Genomic DNA, 22,365 nt, shown 5'->3' with positions numbered 1-22,365 from the left:
TACTGATACCCAGCCATCGTAATACTAATGAATCATCAAGAATTCACTGTAAGGAATCTCAGTGAATAATAATAATGATGACTATTAATTAGTCTGTAAGTCGTGCTTCATCTTTACAGTGTTCAAACACCAGTGTAACTGCACAGCATAAAATCCTACAGTTAGTAAAACAGCTACTAAATTGCCCAACAAAAGCATGTCACGTATGTAGGAACATCACAGATTTTCCAACCCCATTACTCCTTTCCAACCCCATTTCTCCAACCCCATTACTACCTGAAATCTTCATATAAACTGGACCTTCCACTAGTCTTTTGAAGAATGCTTACAAAGGCTTACTAAGGGAGCAGAAAATGCAGTATGAATGCTCCCCTAGGTTTCATGCTTACCTATGTTTGAATAAATACTGCTGTGCTACAGTCAAACATGATCCCCTGAAAAATAATGACTGGTGACTGACAAGTTTCTCAGTCAAAAGATTAAACAATAAAAGGGGACGGGTTTTTTATTTGAATGTATCACCTGTGAATTTCTAAATAAATAGGAAAAAATAAGATTAGAATGTTTCGAACACATTCACTTTCTTTGAACATTTTCAGACTATTCAGCATGTAACTTTTATATTCTTTTTCTTAATGTGTAATCAACCTCTGCCTATGGATAAACTGGCAAGTGCTTTTATTCTTCCTAACATGACGCGAAGAAGTGAGACACTAAGAAGTTAATTTAAATTATCAAGCTTAAGGTAACAACCTTCACAACAAAAAGACTGAGATGCTGGGATTACAGGAAGAAGAACATATAGTAACCTGAATATTAATTGATAGTATTTACTAGTGCTGTGCTACTTTTTTTTTTCTTTTTTTTTTTTTTTTAACCTAAGATATGTGTTTGATGCCCTCTTCTGGCCCAAAGCAGGAAAGAAGCTCTTTGTGCAAAAATAGTAGTAACAGTAATAATAATAAACAAAAAATTCTTTTAAGAACTAGAAGAGTTTATTTATTTTAACCTGATTTTTGTCCAGCTCACAGTTCTTATATTCTTGTTCTCCTTGTTCTTGGAATGTAACAATGACAAAACCAACAAATATGTTCATCATAAAGAAAGCAATAATGATGATATAGATGATGAAAAAAATGGATATCTCCACTCTATAGTTGTATACAGGTCCTACATTCTCGCCATTCGAATCAATAGCTTTGTACAGCAGCCTGGGGGGGAGGGGGGGAAGGAAGGGGAAGGGAGCAGGGAGAAAGAAAAAGAAAAGAAAAAAGTTATCATTAAAATGTCAAAAGAGAGTAAAATATGCAGACTCTGAGGACAGATTTCACAAGTGGCCTCCTGTTTATTATTATCTTTCTCTGAGTACTGCCAACATGTACAAACATACCAAACAGAAGCACACCACACAATGCTTTGTTTGGTGATTTTTGTTGTTGTTTTTGGTTGTTTCAAAATAATTAAAACAATGACCAGCTTGGTTTTTGGTTTTTGCTTTTCCACATAATGTTGTCCTGGAAGACTACTCATTTAGCTAAATACCAAATGGTAGCTTGCTCTTCCAGGGTTTCTTTATGCATTGTACTACTTCCTAGTTTTATCGTAGATTTACTCAAACAGCTAAAATTTTCATATTATTTAGTATTATTTAAATTGCATGATGGATAAATATCAAAAAGGATTACTTATCAGTAGAATTAAAAGAACAGACTGTTATAGCAGAAGTAGCTGAAAGATTAGGAATCAAACAATATCAAACACAAGATTCCATTGGTATGAACAGGCACACACACAAAAAACTATTATATTCAGAGATTATACAGTACTTTTAAGTTAGCCTATATTGTGCTCCTAATTTTAAATTGATTTCATTTACTGTAGGAAGCCTGATTATTGCTTGACTGTTTTGTTACCCCTGAATGCCCAGTAAATGATAGAGAACTTTTCTGGAAAATCTGTCTCAATAGTAATGTGAAAACATGGAGAATTCACTCACGCTGGCCAGCCTTCAAAAGTGGACACTGTAAAAAGGGCCATCATAGCAGACAGAACATTGTCAAAGTTGAAATCACTATTTTGCCAGACCCTCTCTTTGACCATTGGATTATCAACATCTCCGTCTTTATAAACAATGTATATCCCCCTGTAGGAAAGAGAAGGAAACAAACTGCCATTAGTGAAATATTAAATTAGACCTCAGATTATTCCATGCTCTATTCAAAATAGTTCATTTTACTCCATCAGCAAGCTCATTTCATTCCCTTGATAACCTGTGTTGACTGCCTTTATTTTTTTAATTTTTCTGCTGGATTTCAAGATAGCAATTCCAATTTATTCAAACCTGAACTGCCTGTCACACATGCTTGCTACATTTTAAATTATTAAGAAACAAAAAACCACTTTCTTAGCTCAAGGAATTCTCACCGGCATTCCTCAGGATTCTGTTTTGCCTCATCAGTGCATCTGTAGAATTTTCCCTATGTATAGAACAAGAAAAACAATGATAAAATGCAGAACAAAGAAAATGCATTTACACTAAGTCTGGTTCAGCCCACTTCCAGCAGCAAGCCACACAGAATTCAGCTCAGCTTTGCTCTTCTTGATGAAGTGCAGATTTTGAAAGTTTGCTTACCTTGAAGAGCTGCACTCCAATGCAAGCAAACATGAACTGCAGCAGAGTTGTAACAATCATGATATTACCAATAGTTCTAATAGCCACAAAGACACATTGAACAACATGCTGGAAAGAAAGAAAAAAATTAAACACAACTTGTTATTTAATAGCATCACAAAATACTACCAGAAGAGTAAACACCTATTTTATCACATTTAGATTACTTTTTAAAACTACCATTTTTGCATTGTCAGTATTATACGTGCTACCACACATAAACTTGTTTTCTAAATTTGTAAGATTGTTGAGATAGACCTAGCAGCTGTGGAACAACAATGGAATATAATATCAATATTGCTGTGACATGTTGGTTCACAGCAAGCATTATGGTCAAATCTCTCCATGGCAGTGGTGTTCCTCCACATGTAAACTGCTGTAATGGTGGGCACCATCTGGCCTAGTACATTTAAGAATCAGGAACTGATTTATGGTGTTGCCCTGTGACCTTCTCCAGGGAATTTTTCTTGTGCTAGACTTTTTAACCTGAGGCAGTATTGAAGAATAAGGTCAACAGAAACGTAACTTAGAAAAAGATAAAAATAAATACTTTAAGTCCTTTTGCTCTGTTTATTGCCCTTAGCGGCCTCAGGACTCGTAAGACTCTGAGGATCTTCACAACTGAGATAGCACTGGATCTGGGGGAAAAAAAAAATAAAAATTCTGTTACTTTTAAGGAAACTGATTTTACTTCTAATAACAATGTTCTTGCAACTTCCTTATACATGAAAATTTAAAAATATATATATCAAAATTTAGCATACAAGATTTTTTGAAGCACTTCTTTACTGATCTCTTACTGATACTAGAAAATAATATCAACCTCATAAATACCATAAGGATAATTTTGATTTCTGGAGCAACTTGTGAATTAACAGCTCAGAATCTTGTCTGACACTAATACAATTAAGTTTGGTCAGGAGAAACATACTCCCCAAAGCATTTTTTCCATGTTGACAAGTTCTTTCAAATACAGTGTTTAAGTCCTGTAAATCCACAAATACCTTAATTTCCAACCAACTGGATTTAAAAAGATCTCATTCAACTCACATTCTCTTTCAGTATCTACAACTGTATTTTGAAATAAAATAGTAGCAGAAAGCCCTTTAAAGAACATGTTGTGAAACTGAAAGCTTGCGTAATTGGTAGTACAAGCAGAATACAAATCGGGAAGCAGCTAATGGACACCCAGCTCTTGCTCTTTTCTAGGTCAGTAAAGGCTTCATAGATGATTCTGAATGAGGCACAACTGCTCATGCAGTGAATTAGTAAGCACCTTCAGACTATTATTATGTTCTGCCTCATCCAAAAGAAGGAAGCAAAACATATCTTCACTACCACTTTCAGTCCTGATAAAGGTACAACTTTTCTCCCCTTCAAATTCTGTCAGGTTACATAGCCCAGGAGGGCAATGCCAAAAGAACAAGCTCATAGAACTAGACTGTACATATGGCAATAGCAATAGCACAGAGTAACCTTCTGAAACTAACAAACCTCCTGAAATTCCAGGAATTACTTGCTGAACAATAGTGTCGTGGTGCTCTTCCCCGTTCTCTTAGCAATAGCAGGAAGCAGGAATTTATTTCCAACCTGTATTAGTAATGAGTTACAACACTCTCCATGTAACTCTCCATACTTCCCATTCCCACCCCTGAATACTGATTTTGCACACCTACATGCAATGGCAGAACAAAAGGAGTTGGAAGATTGATTTCAGCATAAAACCCCAAAGCAAAAATAAATTGTTCACATATAATACTTACTGAATACCAAATGATACCAGAGAAACACCCACAACCAGCAAATCCAGCAAATTAAAATAATTCCTGCAGAAGGACCCTTTATGAAGAAACGCTCCAAAAGCTGTCATCTAAAAACAGAATTGTTACATGTTTACTCTCCATTTCAATTTATTCAAAGTGACATTTAGGCTGTTTACAAGACACTCGCCTAGAGTGTGAATGCATACAATAGAATCTCACCTTTCTAAAAGGAACTGAGATAAAAAATCCCACTACGTGTGTTAACTAACTTTCATTTAAATCACAATATTCTGCTCAAGCAACACAAGCAAATATGTTAATTGTTTCTGATATCAACAAATGTTGTACTCATATAAGGACTGATTTCACTGAACTGATTGGGCCTTTACAGAAAATAACTAAAAGAACCATAAAACTCCCACACTCACTAAACTATAAGGACCAGATTCTGACTCTTAATCATTCTTTTTTGTCTTGAGAATTGAAGGAGCTGAAAATGTATTGCAAAATCCTGAGAGTAAAATCTGGTGCAGAAGCAGTACAAGGCTGTCACAAGGCATCATCACATTGCTACTTTTCTCTTTCACGCTGGAGATGGGTTAAGATAATGAGTGGGTATCTTGGAAGACAGTGTACATGCTGTTTGTGGTACTGCAGACTAGGATTCCTCAGGGCAGTGGAACAACCTGCAGACAGTCCTAGCTCACTTCACTTCCAATTGTATAGAGTGTGGTTATTAAACTAATTAAAATCAGTGGGAGTTAAACCCTAATATAACTATATAAAGATGTATCAAGCCTACATCTCTCTACAAACATCCATTCACACTGTAGTATGTGATCATTTAACTGTATTTAACATAAATACTCCTATGAATGTTAAAATATATGGATGTAGAAATACAGCTGAAGTACTCATCATCCCATCTGTATATGGAAACTCATGCTTCCATCATATCAAATCCCAGCAGAAGCATTTGACTAAAGCTGTTCTACAAAAAAGCCATTCTATCCTTTGCTCAGGTCAAGGCAAACCCTAAAACAAACGAGGTAGTGAGTATGGCCACACAGCCTTCAGAAGAGACAATGCTGGAGAGCACTCACTGAGCTGAGCATCCAGGACACCACCACTGTTGCTCTTTTCCTCCTGCCTGTAATTCCACACCAATGGGTACTGGTTTAAATGGTGTGGGATTAGCACAGCTGGGGCAAGGTTAAAAGCACAGGGCCGTAACCTGGCCTTCACTCTGACATTTTCACATTTGCCAAGTACTACAAACAGGATGGTAAACTGGATTTGAAAGCTATGAAGGGGTTACATAAGAGAATTCTTAAATGCTTTAAACTGATATTGTAGCTTTTCTGTTACTCATATCCTCACTCATAACCTCAACAGCATATAATGTGGAAATCCTCATGTCTGCAGAGAAGGCAATAAAACAGAGCACAAGGAGACTCTTCACATGTGAGTTATTCTATTTTAATACTTGCTTTTTTGGACATGTGCAAATTTCTCCTCTGCAGCTGATAATAATGCCACTGGTTATCTTCTTATCGGTTTCACATATTTTTTGACTGGAAATTAAGGAATGCTATTTTTCCTACAGATCTTGAATTTGCTCCCTGTAGAACACACACAGCTTCTGTATGACTTGGATACTGTCAAAATCCCAACGCAGAACCCAGCAGGGAAAACATGGAGGACTCAAGCCACAAGCAAGCAAAGCCAGAATCCGAGACATGTTAGCAAAGCAGGCATGTATATGTACTGTCTGTTATATTTTTTATGGTACAACTTACTTTCTTTATAAATACATGTGAGTGCACTGCCAGGAAGAGCTTCCTGGAGAAAGTGGAGTAAGGAGCATCAACATTTTGGGCTCTGATTGGACTCCTTGTTTCTTTGTAGTATTTAAGAATGCCAGATTTCAGTAGCTCTGGTGCTTCCTACTTCCCTAGAATAACTCAAAGTCAGAATCTTTTGCAGTTACATTTCAGGAACATTTCTTAATTTATCCAGTTATGCTTGTTTATGCCAGAATTTATAATTCCTCTGTCTGTGGAGAAACACAACTGGAACTACAGAAGCTACACAAACTGCTACTCAGAGCATGTGGGCGGTCTATTGACTCTCTTCTGCCACAGAACTAGCACCAACATATTTAGTATGGCTTCTCGAATTCAGAGTTTGGAATTGGTTTGTTCTAGTACTACAAAACATTTCAGTGCTTCATTCTTTTCTTTGCTTTATTTTTCTCTTGATGTGAAAAATCTGGATTTTTTTTTTCTAGAATGTTAAAAATGTTACAAGATTTACCATTTTTTTAGCAAGTTCCTCACTGCTGAAAATGAAAAGGGGATAAACAGAAGTCTGAGAATATCTGCAAGCATAAATATAGCCTACTACTTACAGTACAGCTTATCTTGTAAACAGCCCAAATATTGCATCAATTAGTATTAATCAAATCTCATTGTGACAAGTATGCACAGCAATATGAGCAAAAGCTGGGAGAAGAGATTTTGTTAAGCTTAATTCTCAACTGGAAATGTAAAGTTTATGTACAGATTCTTAGTGCGCCAGAAATTGTATTGTATAGATTGGGGTTACTCAAGCAAAAGCTTACGTTGAATATGCACTGAATTAAATTTTTAAGAATCATACAAAATAACAAATTAAATATATATATATATATACTTTTATTGCTTTGTTCAGCATTTTCCCCACGTGAAACTAACATGCTCAGTTATACAGCTTCTTTGCCAAAATAAGATTTACGCGTGTAAAGTCTGAGTAACCCCAATGGATATTCTCAATAATCTGTACACAAACTGTACATTAAAATGCCAATTTTGAACTCATGCATGGGTAATACATTTAAGCAAGCATATTTATGCCTTTCTGTGTATTTAAATGTATGCCCAAGATAAGATAAATGCAAAGTATCTTAGTATACAGATAGATAAATGTAAGATATCTTGCAAGTCCTATTGCAAGAAAATAGTTATCTATTTTAGCTCTGTGAATATAGTTCAGCAAGAGAAACGAGAAATCACATGCTCCCTCCTTACAAGACTGATCAACTCTTTTTAGAAATGCCAGAGCAGGGAGAAGGAAAAGCTCATGCGCAGTGTTTTGTGTTTTTTTTTTTTTTTTTTTTTTTTCCCTTTTCTGACAACTGTAAGTTTTAAAAGGGTAAAAAAAATGAATTACTAAATTGATGTAATGATAAAAAGTCAGCTTCTACATGCATCCAATGGCAAAAAATAACCAATCAAAACTATAAGAAACTGTCAAATAAAAAAAATCCTCTTGTTTAAAAAAAGTTTAGCTTTGATAGCTTAGAGAAAAGGCGAAGAACATTTCAAGTGCCTTTTCTTGGCAGGTGACACACAAGGAAAATCCTTTAAAACAAACTTCCTTTAATAACCTGTTACCTTCAAAATGATCTCAAATGTAAACATACTAGTGAAGACATAATCTGCATACCCTAGGATCTGGAAGGTAAACAAAAAGTTACAAACATTATTGCTAAAGCTGCTTTTGAGCTAACAAGGATCAATTAACAATGCATTACCTTTAACAGGATTTCAACAGTAAAGATGGCTGTGAAAGCATAGTCAAAGTAACCAAGTATCTGCAAGGTATAATATGTGCCACAGTAAGAAATCCATCTATTAATAATTTTTTACAATTTAGACCACACGCACAACAACACCTGAAGAAATCTTAATAGGTAAACTGGGAATTAAGTCAATGTAGTTTAAAATACCAGCTACTGTGCAACCATTTTTGTTTACATAAAAATTATCAGATGTCACCATAGTTAGATATGAGATTTTACCACAAAAACCCAGTAAGTGAGACTTTCACAGCTCTCACAGGTACTCTATCAGCTTTCACAGGTACTTTCTTAAGCCTTGCACAGAGATACATGATCTTAGAAACAAGAGAGACGTTTACTATTAAGTTAGCTTTTTTTTGTTGTTGTCGTTACTGTATAGTCTGAGCTATAGTGTCACAAAGCAAATTAATGAATAACTGAAATAATTAAAATCAGCACTGCATCTATTTTTTTCTGAAACTTGGAAAATATAGCAGTGATTTATTTTTTTTTCCCCTGGAAATTTAGAAGAACCCATACCTGTGACATGCACAGTGACATGCAAACTTTTAAAAATATTTTGTATTTCATACTGAATTCTCTATTGTCAACAGGAACATTACCATATATTTCAATAGAACCAGGATTTCACCCTTTCAAGGTGGCAGTACTGCTAGCACCTAATTTAGTTATTGCCATACACTGCAGTACTGCACTAATTTAGTTTCAAGGATCCAGCAATTCACCCAGCAGTCAGTTGTGCACAGAAACACTGCCTGTGGTGCAGCAGATAGTAAAATGGGAAGAAGGAATAAAATAAAGAGACAACACACAAAGGAAATATTTCTATTAGATCAGATAAAAGGATGTTTTCTTTCCTATATTCAGATGAAGAATATATCCTTCTGTACCTTTCCGGGGCTGAAAGAGTCATATATAAAAGCCATTCAACAAAAATTAGCAGTAAGGAATTAATTCTAGAGTTAAAAGACATGTTTTAAAGACATTCCATTTTGTTAAACTTTTTTTTTTTCACTCCTGTACTATGTCATGAATTTCAGCAGAGACACAGAAGCTGAGACTCATCATGATGGTTAGCTACCATGTTCAGCAGTGGCAAGTCTTGATCCCTCAATGACATAGCCCATGTGCTGTCCATTATCTTGGAATCTTACCACAACCTTCAGTGATGAACACAGGATATTCATCACAAAAAGCAAGGACTGTCTAGAAGCATTGATATTTGCAGAAGGGATAGCATGAACACTCACCAGAAGGCCATAATATTGAACTTGAGCGCCAGCTGGAATAAGCAGAGGCCATCCTTGTAAAAACTTAACCGCCAACTTTTGCATCATATCTTTCAGTGTTTTTGAGTCTTCCAGCTACCAACTCACAAACTCAATGCTAAGCTCTCTATTCTGTCATTCAACAGGAAGTTCTTTCCCTTGCCAAGTTGGCCATTTGAAGGAAACAAGGAAAACATTGCCTGTGGTGCAGCAGAAAAAAAATGCAAGTCTGGTGCATTTGTGAATTTTTACAAGAGGGCAATGTCTTCTCAAAATCATTCAAACATTTTACCTGTTAGGTAAAGGAAAAGGAATAACCTCTTCAATTACCACCACTCTGGAATTGCATCTTCCTAGCATTCCTCTGGTTACAAAAAGAAATACCAGCCCTTCAAACCATTTCTACAGTAACTATTTCAGTATTGCTCACCAGGTCTGTTTTGTTCATCCACTATCATGATATATTTGTAAGATTGCACTTGTTCAGATTTACAGATATGGAAACAACATGGCTCCACTGAACAGTACACAGCGTGCCTTTGTGCTTTGATCTAGATCTACCTTTGGAGAAAGTATTAGCTTTGTGCTTTTTTGTTGGTGGTGGTGGTTGGTTGTTTTTTTTTGATTTTGTTTTGTTTTTTTTTTTTTTTAATAATGTTACTGAAAAAATATTCAGAGAATGTCAACAGTCCAAAGAAGACTTCAGAGGCTGCATGTAACACAGCAAGAACTACAGGGACACAAGAGCAGAGCAGAGGATGTAAGTGAGGACCAACACCTCCATTTCACCTACATATATGTCTGTTCTCATTACATGAACTCAAGTCCTATTAGTGGTTCAAGTGCATTTCTCAGCTTAGGTTTACCTCAAAGCAGATGATTTGAGTAGAATGTATCTCCATTATATAAGATGGCCATTTTGGCCTGAGAAGTTATGGCGCCAGTTGACGCCAAAAGGAGTGTAAATCTCATCTTCATCTGGAAGGAATCTAGTTTGTGAACCCTGTGAGTATTCTAAAATGCAAAGCCAAAGTGGGGCAGCACTGAGATATGTATCAAAACTGAACACAAAATCTGAAGTAGAATGGTAATTCTTCAGATACAGAAGATTAGCACCCAGCCTACTGTCAACTTGTGGCCATTCATACACCTTGGAAAAAAAAAAAGTTTGGAATTTTGATAATGCATGTATTTATTTTTTGATTGATTTTGGAAGGGCTTTCCATTGATGTCCTGTTATGTGTTTTGTTTGTTTGTTTGTTTTTTAATATTATGAGTTAAATTCTCAAGCCTTTCTCTAGAAGGAGAGGATAAACAAAAGCTGCACTTCCCATGTAACTGCCCCAGTAGTTCTTTACTGGAGCCTTTACTGACCTAGTAGACCCATCTTGGAAGATGTGGAAGAATTTTCTCTAACTCTATGGCTATCTCTGCAAACCAATAATGAGACAGGACAGGACTGGAAGTTATGTCCAAGTCCCCACAGACTATTACTAGTTCCATCATCTCAGCTATTTCATACCTAATCAAAAGCATGCACAACTCACAATAACTTAATAGGCTTGCCTCACCACTAATACAAAATGGTTCTAATACCTATGATGTTACAACAGTAAAGTTACTTGTCTTTAAAAAAATTATGTCTTTTACAGAAAACAATGCTTGTGTATGACTTGAAAAAGTAAAAGCAAAGTTTCTTAACTTGAAAATCAAAACTCAAGCAATAGTCCCAAAGGATTGTTATTCTGTGAGGAAATATTTATCTTCAGACATAAAAATGATGGGCTTACATTATTTCTAAAAGAGTGGCTGCGAATTGGATCTTCTGCTGCTAGGGAAACACTGCTCAGCATGATGAAGACAAGGATGAGATTGGTAAAGATGTGATGATTGATGAGCCTGTGGCATCCCACTCGAATTCTGCAGAAGAAATATAAAAATATACTTCATGTGCAAATAGAATTCAGCAGATCACTAATACAGATTTTCTATTACTTTGCCAATGCCAATGGAACTGGGGAACCATCATCAGCTAAAAAGCAGATCCTGAAGCTATTGTTATGCCTTATAAAAATTTAAAAAATTCAAAATCCAGTCCACCTGTTGTGAAGGCGCACTTAACAAAGCAATCTAAGAGAAATAACTTCCCAGCAGAATGGGTTTTAAATGTCATTAGAAGTTCCAGTGTTTGTACCACTGTGCACGTACATAGAGGACAATGTCAAATGGGCCAAATGCCACATGTTAAGTCATTTCAGATCCCAAGTTTGATTTGGCATTTAATAAAGCTGTTAAAAATACTAATTTGGTGAAATGTTTAGGATAGAAATCTCATTGTGTTACTTAAAGACTCCACTTAAATTAGAATCTCCTGGGAAGACTCTTTTTTGCTGAATTATAGGACAAGTGGGTGTTGAATATTACAGAGCTACTACGATTTGGCCAAATATGATGAAGTGGAACTACACATATGCTTAAAATTGCTGAGACCAAGGTTACTGAACACTTCACTGGAGTTGGTCTAGGATTAAATTTGCAAAAAGGCAGGATTGGGTTCTTAGCTGTTGAACACCAAAGTTGTCTGAAATATTCTTCTGAAGAATAAGGAGGTTCTTAGTAAAAATTTATTCTACTGTTAAGTAGATTATCAGCATACAGTGTATCTCAGTTAAGCAAAATTTTGGCCTGAGAAACTATAGAACTACTTTAAGCCAAAAAGAATTTGATATGTTCAGATCTAGTGATTTTTGCATTCAGCGTGTTTTCTTAAAATTAACAGCTTAAATAGATGTCTTTCCAGTTTGTCTGAAAATTCTGAGGAATGTTAGATAGCCCATGTAATCAATAAGATACAAGACCAAAATATTGTATCCTGATCCTCATGCTGTCTTTTAGTCTTACCTGTGGTAACCTCTACTACTGAGAAGACAGTATTTTCCCATACCAAATAACTTTTAAAATCCTTTCTAAGACTGCTGATAAAATTGCTATACATGAATGTATCAGCTATCTTCAGTCCTATAGGAAATGAATTTTGTTCACTTGTTCACTTGTTCACTTCTGTCCAACAATCAGTTTTACTGACTATTGAAGCTTGCTTTCTTCATCACTACAGAACCTGAAATGCTTTGGAGTTAGATTCTGGTGAAAGGTTCCTGTTCCTTCCCAACTATTTTTCTTGACTTTTTTCTTGTTGTTGTTGTTGTTGTTAAATAATTGTCTTTCTCTTCAGGGTTTGCTTGAATGTGGAAAAATACTGTCCCCCTAAGAGGAATATGTACATCTTTTCTCCTTTTCACTTTCTCTCTTTCTTACTCTCTCTTCTCACTCTTACAGCTACAAAAAAGGTACTATTCTACCTAGGGTTTCTAGGAATCCTATCTCATGTAAAAAACGCTCATATCATGTCACACGTTTTGTATCCAGTGCCTAACAATAAATAACTAATATACATTACAGAATACTTTTCGCCCTGATGGAGGCTTGATAGTCTATATGTAAAAGATGCTATCATCTTTGACAGTGGGAAGCAAATTAATGTATATAACAAATCAGTTTTATTTACCAAGTCATTTAGAAAATTGTAGGAGATACAACAATTTCTATCTTGCTGCAAACAGATACTGAAATTCTATCCTTAACCTCACACCTCACTGCAAGGAAGCCTGCTCCTTCCCCACCTGAGAGGTTAAAACAGTATTTTTCAAAATGGTATTTACGGATTGGTGCTGCTGAAAATGAAGAAGGCGCTCCCTTCAGGGATTGGTGTTATCTTCTCCTTCATATTTAGTTCTGATATTCTACGGGGACGGGGGCCTGCTGGTACCTCTGGTTCTTCCTCCTCATCTTCTTCATCTTCACCTACTTTAAATTAAACATTTCTTTTACTATGAAAGAAAAAAGACTAGTTTTTTTTCCATAACAATATACAATTTTATTAAAATATATATGGCTCACTGGAAAATTATATATGCATACCACAGTTCTAAAAATCTATGAACCAATATGAATGAATCTATGAAAGTTCCTGAGAGATTCACCCCAGAGTACTGAAGGAATTGGCAGAGATTCCTGCTGACTGGAAGCTAGGCAACGCTATACCCATCTACAAGAAGTGTTGTGAATGTGGCTACATCTTGTTGGCAGCTGGTCACTAGTGGTGTTCCCCAGGACACAGACCTAGGGCTGGTTCTGTTCAAAGCATGTATCAGTGATCTGGATGCAGAAGTGGAATGACTCTTAGTGAGTTCACTGACAACAGTAAACTGGGAGGTGCTGTTGATTCTCTGGAGAGATAATAGGCATTTCAGAGGGATCTAGATAGACTGGAACATTGGACAATCAGCAATGGGATCAAATTCAGTGTGGGTAAGTGCCCGGCACTGACACAACACTGGGACAGAGCAATACCAGACACAGGTAAAGATTGGGATACAAGTGGCTCAACAAAAAGAGATCTGAGAGTGCTGGGTGACAGCAGACTGAGCATGAAAGAGTCAGCAGTGTGCCCTGGCAGCCAGGAGGGCAAACTGCATTTGGAAACACAGCATAGCCAGTCAGTCAAAAGAGGTAATTCTCTCACATATTGTTGGTGCGGCTTTACCTTTAATATGGTGTGCAGTTCTGGGCTCCACAATATAAAAAGGATATTAAGATACTCAAAAGGTAGGGTAGAATCAGATTTCTGTATTAGGTGTCCAGACAATCAGTCAGACCTTTTTATTAGATACACATGTCCGCTGGACTAGAAGAAGCTAAAATAAAAGTAACTGAACATCTTCAGCCCTGGAATCTCATTTTTTTTGCCAAACATTTTAGAATTTGCTCTCACATCCAGATAAGAATAAGCCTGGCAGTTTTTAGGCTCACTGTATTAACTCTCATGTATGTACAGTCTAGGGAACTGAAGAAAAAGGTCATACTTAACTTACAGATCCATTTATCCAGTAGTAACAGAGCACAACTTCACCAACTTCAAATGAATTGATGCAGTGTTCAGTGAGAGCTAGTTTAGGATATTTTAGCAAACTTAAATGCTCTTGTCTTTTGGCTGGTATTCACATACCTGGTACATCACAGGGTGGATAGGGATCTTTATCCTCATCCTCTCCTTCTCCATATTCAGCAATTGTCACCTATGGCAAAGAAAGAGATGTACAAGGAGAAAAATAATTTTTTGTATAGCTTTCTTTGTGTATAAAACTTACTAGAAAGCAAAATAACTGAGCCTCTGAAGTCAAGTCACCCCCATATTTACTTTGAGTTTTTTTGAAACAGTGTAATACAGAGAACAGTGGAAGAAAACTGACATTTTAACACATATTTTTATAAGATTATTTTTGTATAATATCCACATGCTTCTAGCTGTGTATATTACAATCAGTATATAACCAACAGATTTGGTTAAAAAATATACTAAAAACATTTGAAATTTCAAATAAGAATTTATCATTCACTAATCTTTTTCATTGGATTTATCTGGCAAAACAGATACAGGGATCCTAAGGTAATGTCAAATAATTATTGCATGCTCTAAGCGCTCCCCTTCTCAGGATATCAAAATCAAAAGGATTTTCTGGGCTAAGAGATTCTGCAAGGATGCAAAGGATCAAAACAGTTTCCTTTGCCTAGAAAAAAAATGTATGGATGATGAATTCATAAAACAAACCACAAAGCACAGAAGGCTTGAAAAGCACTCCTTAGAATTAGTGAAACTGCTTCTCCAAAAGACACATTTTAAAAAATAAACACCTTACTATCCTTGGGCTTCTTTTGGTCACTTTCTGCCTTCTCACTTTTTTTATTTTCCAGACTCTCCTTTCTACAAAAAAAATATAAAAATAATTTTAAAAATGCAATGCAAATAATGTAAAGACAGAATACTTAAAGTGAACTATACCCATTCTTTGAAAAGTTAAGAGTATGCCTAAACATATTGTAAAGTACTTAAAATTAGATTTGAAGCAGTAGATGTCAGAGCAATAAAATCTATTGCATTTTAATGTACTACATCCATTTAAAACATTGTCATTTTGAATATATTGCAGAAGCTAATCCCCCAAAAATTCAATGCATGATCATTACTCCTTCCTAGGTGGATAAATTGTGCCCTTGGACTCAGATAACAACTTGCACTGACTTCAATATGCATGCACTGATCTCACAGAAGGTTGTTGTCTTCTCTATATAAGGATTACAGAACTGATTCCACAGGGAGTTGTTCACTGGCAAGAACAACTACATTCATGTTCTAATTGTGCAATAAATCCTACCATTGTAATGTTTAAATATCAGTTGACTTATGTCCTTAGATGACCCTATTTTCCCAGTCACTAGCCAAATTTTATCTAAAGTTATTTTAAATTGTGTTACTTTAATGTCAAGGTAAATTCTTTCCTTTTTTCCTGGGTCCAGTAAATTTTAAAGATGGTGAAGGTGTTTATGTGAAGAAAATCCTTATGAAAGAACAAATTCCTTACTTTCTTCTTCCCTTCTCCTGATCATTCAACATGCCTGAACTGTTTTACCTTGCATTCTTTTTCCTTTCCTTTTCTTCTGCTTCTTCTTTCTGAGCTGTATTTAGACTTTCAGCATCTGCCAAGTTATCCACAGCAATGGCCAAGAAGACATTTAGCAAGATATCTGTTTCAAATCATTTTAAGGACATTATGCCTTTCTACATGTTTAGTTTAATATCAGCAGAAACACTGACAATGTGAGAGCGATAAAACCCATGTTCCCAACCTTAAGTGTAGTGATGTGTGATGCTGGAGTGTTGTGCAAATAACACTCATTTCATGGACCAGAATAATACCAAGTGTAAAATCAGCAGAGATCAGTTAGGGTCACTGATTTTAAAATAGCAGAATATTTGGTGTATTTAATCAAACAAACAAAATAACTTTATGTTTGCCTGATCAAGCTTTAAATACGAAACATTGCTTTGTAAAAGTCAAGACTGCTCAGGCATTTTGAAAAAAATATTTTTATAATGTCCTGTCTTCTGTGTCTATAACAATCTCTATCAAATTCTGTATTTCAGTCCATATCAGTTAAGTACAAACCCTGATTCAAGTACTGTGTCGTACAGAAAATAGAATGTTTTTGCCTTTTTATTACCTCCTGACCTTTTAAGAACTTATGAGAACGATGCCAGCTTCTTTTGCTATATGGAACCAAGGGAGTATTTCCAGTGTATTCAGTGCAGGGAAGGGGAATGCTGATGAAGGCTTAATCCTAACTGACTTAACATTTCTCCTTGTAGATTTGTCTCATCTGGTCCCTGCACTAGACAGTGGATCACTGGCTCCACTGTCAGTGTGCATAAGATTTATCAGGGCTACAACAAGCATCAAAAGGATGAACGGGAAATTACTGTCATGGAGATCAGACCATATCTGTGCATTTTGAGGAGAGATGTCAAATAGAGACAAGCAGGTAGAATAAGTTTGGTTTTTTTTTTTTTATTCCCACTGAAGGAAGAATGAAAAAAAAATCTAGTTGTTTGTAGTGGCTTGAGATGTACTTGGTGATCACTGGAATCTCGTCCTTTAGGGAATGCAAAAAAAGGGAATTGCTGTACAAAGAAGAGTCAATTCAAAGGACTTAGCACATACAGAATGGGCACTCATATCCACAGCGATTTACTCCCTCCTAGAGAAATTTTGTATATGCCCCCAGTATGGTTACACCCTACCTCACAGTCCCATTTGGAGAAGTTTCCAGGGAGCACAAAGGATACAGTTACCACAGATGAAGAGGATAATGAAATATATGCAGACTATCATGCCTGAGGATGATGGGCCACCGTATGCCATTATGCCATCGTACATAACAGCATTCCAGTCTTCACCTGTTAGGATCTAAGAAGCAGAGACACTGTTAGTACCTCAATATCAAAAAGAGCAATAGATTATGTTTCCTCTTCTCAAAATACACTATAAAACTAACTTTCTGTATACACAAAGCAATACCATATTTTTTTCATTAACAAGCATTGTTTTAAAACTGCTATTTAAATAAACACCTCCTGAAAGCCTGGGTTTAAATCTACTAGCTTTTATTTTATGGTAAGCAATTACATCACTGAACTACAGAAGCAAAAATAACAAAAATAGAAAACTAGAATTTTATTGATTTGGGCATGCAAAACGAAGAGCCCTAATTTTCAGTAATGCCACAAATCTGGTGATGCCCCCCTGTTCAACACTCTTGAAAATCAAGATTCTCAATTCAGTATTTGTTGCAGAGTCTCTTTACAAAATCAGTGTTCACAAACCTTTCCTAGTGTGTCATTTTTTGGTCCTGTAAAAGAGTTTTCCCAGTTTTGGTTTTAACTGGGACCAGTCACCTTATCATAAATTACATAATACACATACAGTACCGGTATAGTTTTTGGACTGGTATCTATTTTAAACTGAATGGAGCTCACTGCTGTGGGAGAATTACATGATTTTCTTATTTACTATGGTTTCACATAATATCAACAAAGTCTAAAAGAACTTTAAAGACATTTGTTGATAGTTTACAATGTGATAACTACATTTTGGTACTGCTACAAGAATTCTGATTATTACGAGAAAGGGGGTGCTTTATATGTATTTTTGCGTAACTTAAATAGTATCAGTTCTATCCTGGGAAAATATTCTCATTCCAAGTAATTAAGTGACCGTTCAGGTGATAAGTGTGCCAATTTCTGAAATCCATTTTTGAGAGCTAAATTTATCATCTGATTTTCATAGCTGTTGAGCACCCAACAGGTTGGTTGCTCCAGAGCATATTCTCAAACTGAATGAAGCCTCATTCCTTTGAAAATCAGGCATCCTAAAATCTGAATAAAGCCCAACATACTATGGGTTTGAAAGTATGGTCTTATTTTTTTAAAGTGGCAATGTCAGACCAAATGTGGATACTTTTTTCTTAAGGAAATTTCTCATTAAGATTTTGTTAAGTTAAAATTACTTGTAAAGGTTTTGGCTTGCTCTGGTCAGCCACCAGATGAAACACCTACTGAGGAAGCTGACACAGAGTTGAGTCTTACAGGGTCACCTTTAAACATTCATCTGCAATGTCTGAAACCAAACACTGTGGTAAGCTGAACATGAAAATGACTACAAAGATGAAACTGCTATGCCTAATTAGAGTGTCCAAAGAGGGAAGCATCAGAAAATGGTGAAAAATATACTGTAAGTATGGCCCTGTCTTTTCAAAAGCAATAGGCAAGTTGCTTTAAAATTGTAATAAACCTAACAGTGTCCCTTTAAAGAAATTCATACTTATTTATATATTATAGTAACTGATAGGACCCATATGCAAATATGCATGCTTACAATGCTTCTCAATTTTTCCTACCTGGGAATAGCTGAACTTTTATATAACTAATAAAGTTAAAGAAAACAAAATAATTAAAATTTTCTTCTCTTCTAAGTGTATATTTGATGGACAAATAAGATTTAATTTTGTGAAGTAATATGACAGCTATGTTGCATAGATAGATCAAATAAGACATGAAACGAATGGTACAAATGGTGCAGAATTACCAAAATACTGAATTTAATGAGCAGAATGCTACTTAAAGTAAACTGAATAAATAGTATTTGTGATTTTGTTTTCAGGCAACATGATCACTTAAACAGTTTTGTTGATCATCAAAGGTAAAATGTTTCATAGGGGATGAAAGACAGTTACCTGGAATACAGTTAAAAGAGCTTGTGGAAAATTATCGAAGGTGCTCCGTTTTGTTTGAGTTTCATCAAAATTAAATTTGCCTCCAAACAGCTGCATTCCAAGCAACGAGAAGATTATGATGAAGAGGAAAAGCAGAAGCAACAGTGAAGCAATGGACTTCATTGAGTTTAACAAGGATGCTACCAAGTTGCTCAGGGATGCCCAGTGCCTATAAATTAAAATGTGTGTGTTAACACACACGAGGAGAAAAAAAAAAAAAAAAAAAAAAAAAAACAACCAAAAAAACAGTAAAAGAGCAGTGCATGATGAAGTATTACAAAAGAATTGCTGATCACTCTTCAGCTATCCCTAAAGTTAGCAGTATTAGTTAATCTTACCTTGTTACTTTAAAAATACGCAGGAGACGAACACAGCGAAACACTGAAATTCCAAGGGGTGACATAATTTCCAACTCCACCAAAATGGTTTCAACAATGCCACCACAGACAACGAAGCAATCAAAGCGGTTAAAAAGAGAAACAAAATAAGCCTGTAGACCCAAGCTGTACATCTTTACTAACATTTCACAGGTGAACAAAGCCAGAAGAACTTTATTTGCGATATCTGGAACAAAATATTAAAAAAAAAAAAAAAAAAAAAGACATTTCTGAATTGTCTCATATTTTCCATATTATTTTAGTATATTTATACTTATGTATGAGTTTACAGTCTTATGCTTAAGAAGTATGAAAGGGCTGGGTTTTGGGTGTGTTTTTTTTTTTGTTGTTGTTGTTTGCTTTTTACTTTGGACTTAAAAGGGCAAAAGTTACACAAGGATGCAGAGCTTCTTGCTACTTAAGACCTATTCATATTTCCAATCCACTGTGGAGTTCAAGACCACTCAGTTCATAGCTTGAGTCCACACTAACTTAAGGAGTGCAGCCCACAGCATGTTCTACTGTGCCAGTTACCATTTCCTTCCTCATCCTTCAAGCACAGTTTAACAACAAAAGTACTGGAACTTTGAATTTATCATTGACAGATTTTTTACTGGTCCACCATTAAACTGTGTTACAGATGTAGAAATCTAATACACTCAGTCATTTCTTGTATCACCCTTCAGGACAGCAACAAACAACAAAATGGCAAAGTACAAAAGTAGCCACTGATAAAATGCAAGTATACATAATCAAAAACAGGACAAATAATTTTTGACTGTACCTTGGATCTGGGTCAGCCAGTCAGGTTGATTATAATGTTCTGATGAGATAGTTAATGTGTTCAGAAAGACCAAGACAATAACAAGCCAATAAAATGTGACAGATTTTACTGCAGCTCTACATTTTCTTCGATTAAATCGATTCCAGCGACGCCAGCGTCGACTGAAAGTTCAAATAAAAGCAAATGTATATTATACAGAAAATGCATAAGAACTTAGGGAGGGTTTCATCTGCATAGAAAAATAGTGCAAGTTACTATCGGTCATAGATTAAGAAGTGCTAAATCGTTATTCTCATTTTAGATTTTGTTATGGATTTCTAATAGTAAGCCACAACCACTGGAGTCTCTAATTGTCTGTGACAACTGTATTAATCTGGATTTAACATGTCATTGAGTAACAAGATAATTGAGTAATCTGTCTTCCTAGGCCCCACACAATTAATAGCAGCAAAGAAAAGCCCACAAAGCATATAGAATTTAGAATTTAGTCTGAAAATGGAGGCTTTGAGTTAAACTATGGGCAAGACTCAGGATCAAACAGGGCAGGAAAGTTGAGCTCATCTTTTAGAAATCTACCCTGTAGTGTTAGAAATCTCATACAGCTACTTCTAGAGGTTTCTGTTGATGTGCCATTCTGTTGATCTTACCAGTCGGCAAGAGTTTGTCAAATGAATACAGGTGACAATCAAGAACAAGTAAACAGACCCTAGCCAGATATGAGCTGGATTCTGACTGAGAGCATTAGCTCAGTTTAGGCCTCATAAAACAGAATTCAATTTCTGCTTCACTTCTGGGAGCTGTGGTAAACCAAATTAGTCTTACTGGTTTGCATTTCTCCTTGAAAAACAGGAAGAAAATACATTGTTGGATCATAGGAACAGAAAGCACCTGATATTATGTAAAAGGGAGGCACATAAACTTCACATACCCAGCACTACAGCTGTAGACAGTAAAATTTAGGAGCTTTCAACAACTGCTTCATTTAAAATTCAAGGAGAGCAGGCACAGATTCCAATGACGGAATCTTACGCAAGCCTTAATACAACAAGGAGCTCAGGAGTACGCATGGTATGAGTTTTTTCCTCTGGAGTTTTACAGTCGTCAGCATAAAAGAATAGTTTGCTCTACCTGTTCTGCCCACTCCTTTTCCATTTGCCAAAACTATACCCAATGAACTAAGTCAGAGCTGAGAACTGACTGGTGGAAAACAATTTTTTTCTTCTGGGTTGATTTTAGCCAGTCATTTTTGTGATCTAATTCCTTGTGTTGTTGCATCACTGAAAGAGCAGTGACTAGCAATAACTAGCTAAGAGCAGTGAAGGGCATCGGAGCCTCTTGGCAGTATCTCTTACATGGCACCATGGCTATGGAAAATCATTACAAATAACTAGGTGAATTTGTTAATACTTTTAGTGCCTGAAGTAGCAGATAGTGTATTTCGTACACATAAGAATGTGGCTATATAAAATAGGCAAACAAATTATAAGATTGGAACTCAAGAGTTTTCTATATCTTTTAGTTACCACCCCTTCCAGTTTTAAAATATAAGCTCTTTTTTTTTTTTTTTGAAGAATGAAACATACCCTTTTATTTTGAAGAGAAATTCAATTTTCCTAAATTTGCAATGATATAATACTGTTTTTATGAAATTATCAAGAGTTTTTCACAAAATATAGCAGTTGAGTAAATATTCAGATCACAGAGAACACATAGAATTGATATAGTTTGTTATAACAAAGCAAATTATTCATTGCTTAAATTTTCTTTTAAATAAATTATCATTTTCCTTCATAACTGTTTATGAGTAAGCCATTATTCTTACAAATATTTTCCCAATTTCACTTTCATTCACTGATGTATTCATGGTTAGATAGCCCTCTAAGGCCCCGTTCTTAAATTTGATACCACACGTGGAAGAGAAACAGTAGGAAGACCTCCAGGTGCTGCAGACCCCGCAGCACTTCCAGATGAGATGCACCAACATCCCATTGCTGACTGCAATTCTGTGAGTAGATGCACCATGGCATGCATGCACAGACTTGTGTGACCTGTGTTTTTAATGCAGCAAGAACCTATTCTGATCAAAGAGCAGAAGACATTTAGGATAGTGACGGACAGAATCTAGACAGCTGGGGATACTTTGACTACTTTCTG

At 35.7% G+C, this 22,365-nt stretch overlaps 1 protein-coding gene across 10 annotated transcripts in view; it reads right to left on the bottom strand.

The window, feature by feature from the left end:
- CACNA1D (calcium voltage-gated channel subunit alpha1 D) overlaps positions 1-22,365 on the bottom strand; it is a 244,308-nt gene that overhangs the window by 60,079 nt on the left and 161,864 nt on the right. For 7 of the 10 annotated variants that reach the window (XM_068694613.1, XM_068694619.1, XM_068694621.1 and 4 more), the window contains exons 12-27: positions 20,212-20,372; positions 19,389-19,614; positions 19,012-19,219; positions 17,066-17,186; positions 15,852-15,966; positions 15,076-15,145; positions 14,390-14,459; positions 13,044-13,188; positions 11,115-11,244; positions 8,009-8,068; positions 4,435-4,541; positions 3,222-3,309; positions 2,633-2,740; positions 2,425-2,477; positions 1,997-2,143; positions 1,010-1,211 (exon numbers count right to left, since the gene is read on the bottom strand). In XM_068694613.1, coding sequence (XP_068550714.1) covers positions 1,010-1,211; positions 1,997-2,143; positions 2,425-2,477; positions 2,633-2,740; positions 3,222-3,309; positions 4,435-4,541; positions 8,009-8,068; positions 11,115-11,244; positions 13,044-13,188; positions 14,390-14,459; positions 15,076-15,145; positions 15,852-15,966; positions 17,066-17,186; positions 19,012-19,219; positions 19,389-19,614; positions 20,212-20,372 — 2,011 coding nt within the window. Of the gene's footprint in view, positions 1-1,009; positions 1,212-1,996; positions 2,144-2,424; positions 2,478-2,632; positions 2,741-3,221; positions 3,310-4,434; positions 4,542-7,868; positions 7,929-8,008; positions 8,069-11,114; positions 11,245-13,043; positions 13,189-14,389; positions 14,460-15,075; positions 15,146-15,851; positions 15,967-17,065; positions 17,187-19,011; positions 19,220-19,388; positions 19,615-20,211; positions 20,373-22,365 lie in introns of all 10 variants that reach the window. The other 3 variants (XM_068694612.1, XM_068694614.1, XM_068694618.1) reach the window with 1 other exon arrangement.

Source organism: Anas acuta, chromosome 11 (assembly GCF_963932015.1).
Source record: "Anas acuta chromosome 11, bAnaAcu1.1, whole genome shotgun sequence".
In the NCBI taxonomy this organism is placed as follows: domain Eukaryota; kingdom Metazoa; phylum Chordata; class Aves; order Anseriformes; family Anatidae; genus Anas; species Anas acuta.
Note: the sequence above shows the minus strand (reverse complement) of the source record. Positions and strands in the feature narration are given on the sequence as shown.